The sequence below is a fragment of the Charadrius vociferus genome, unplaced genomic scaffold, assembly GCF_000708025.1.
Source record: "Charadrius vociferus isolate BGI_N301 unplaced genomic scaffold, ASM70802v2 scaffold308, whole genome shotgun sequence".
In the NCBI taxonomy this organism is placed as follows: Eukaryota; Metazoa; Chordata; class Aves; order Charadriiformes; family Charadriidae; genus Charadrius; species Charadrius vociferus.
Window position 1 is genome coordinate 2,511,658 of NW_009649929.1, and position 312 is coordinate 2,511,969.

At 70.8% G+C, this 312-nt stretch overlaps 1 protein-coding gene across 1 annotated transcript in view; it reads left to right on the forward strand.

The window, feature by feature from the left end:
* The first annotated feature begins 96 nt into the window (after positions 1 to 96).
* Positions 97 to 312, forward strand: part of DHRS7 (dehydrogenase/reductase (SDR family) member 7) — a 39,235-nt gene continuing 39,019 nt past the window's right edge. The window contains exon 1 of the mRNA XM_009891224.1: positions 97 to 306. Coding sequence (XP_009889526.1) covers positions 97 to 306 — 210 coding nt within the window. The remainder of the gene's footprint in view (positions 307 to 312) is intronic.

Consider the following 312-nt stretch of genomic DNA (forward strand, 5'->3'; position numbering starts at 1 on the left):
ACAGAACGGAGCGAGGCCGTTAGAGGTATTACATCACCCTCCGTCCCGCCGTCGTCACCACCCATCCCTACACACCCCGCGCCCCCCCCACCGAGCATGCGCGGAGCGCGTGGGCGAGGCGCGAGCTCGGGCGGGGTGGAGTGCGCGAAGACGTCATCGGCACTGCCTCCTTCCCTGAGGGGAAAGGCTGGCGTGAGAGCTGGTGGCTCCCGGTCTCGGTCTCGGTCTCGGTCCCGGTCCCGGTCCCTTACGCTTGCTGCTCGCCTGAGGCCGACGTGGCGGAGCCGAGGCCGCGGCCCTGGCGGAGTCAGC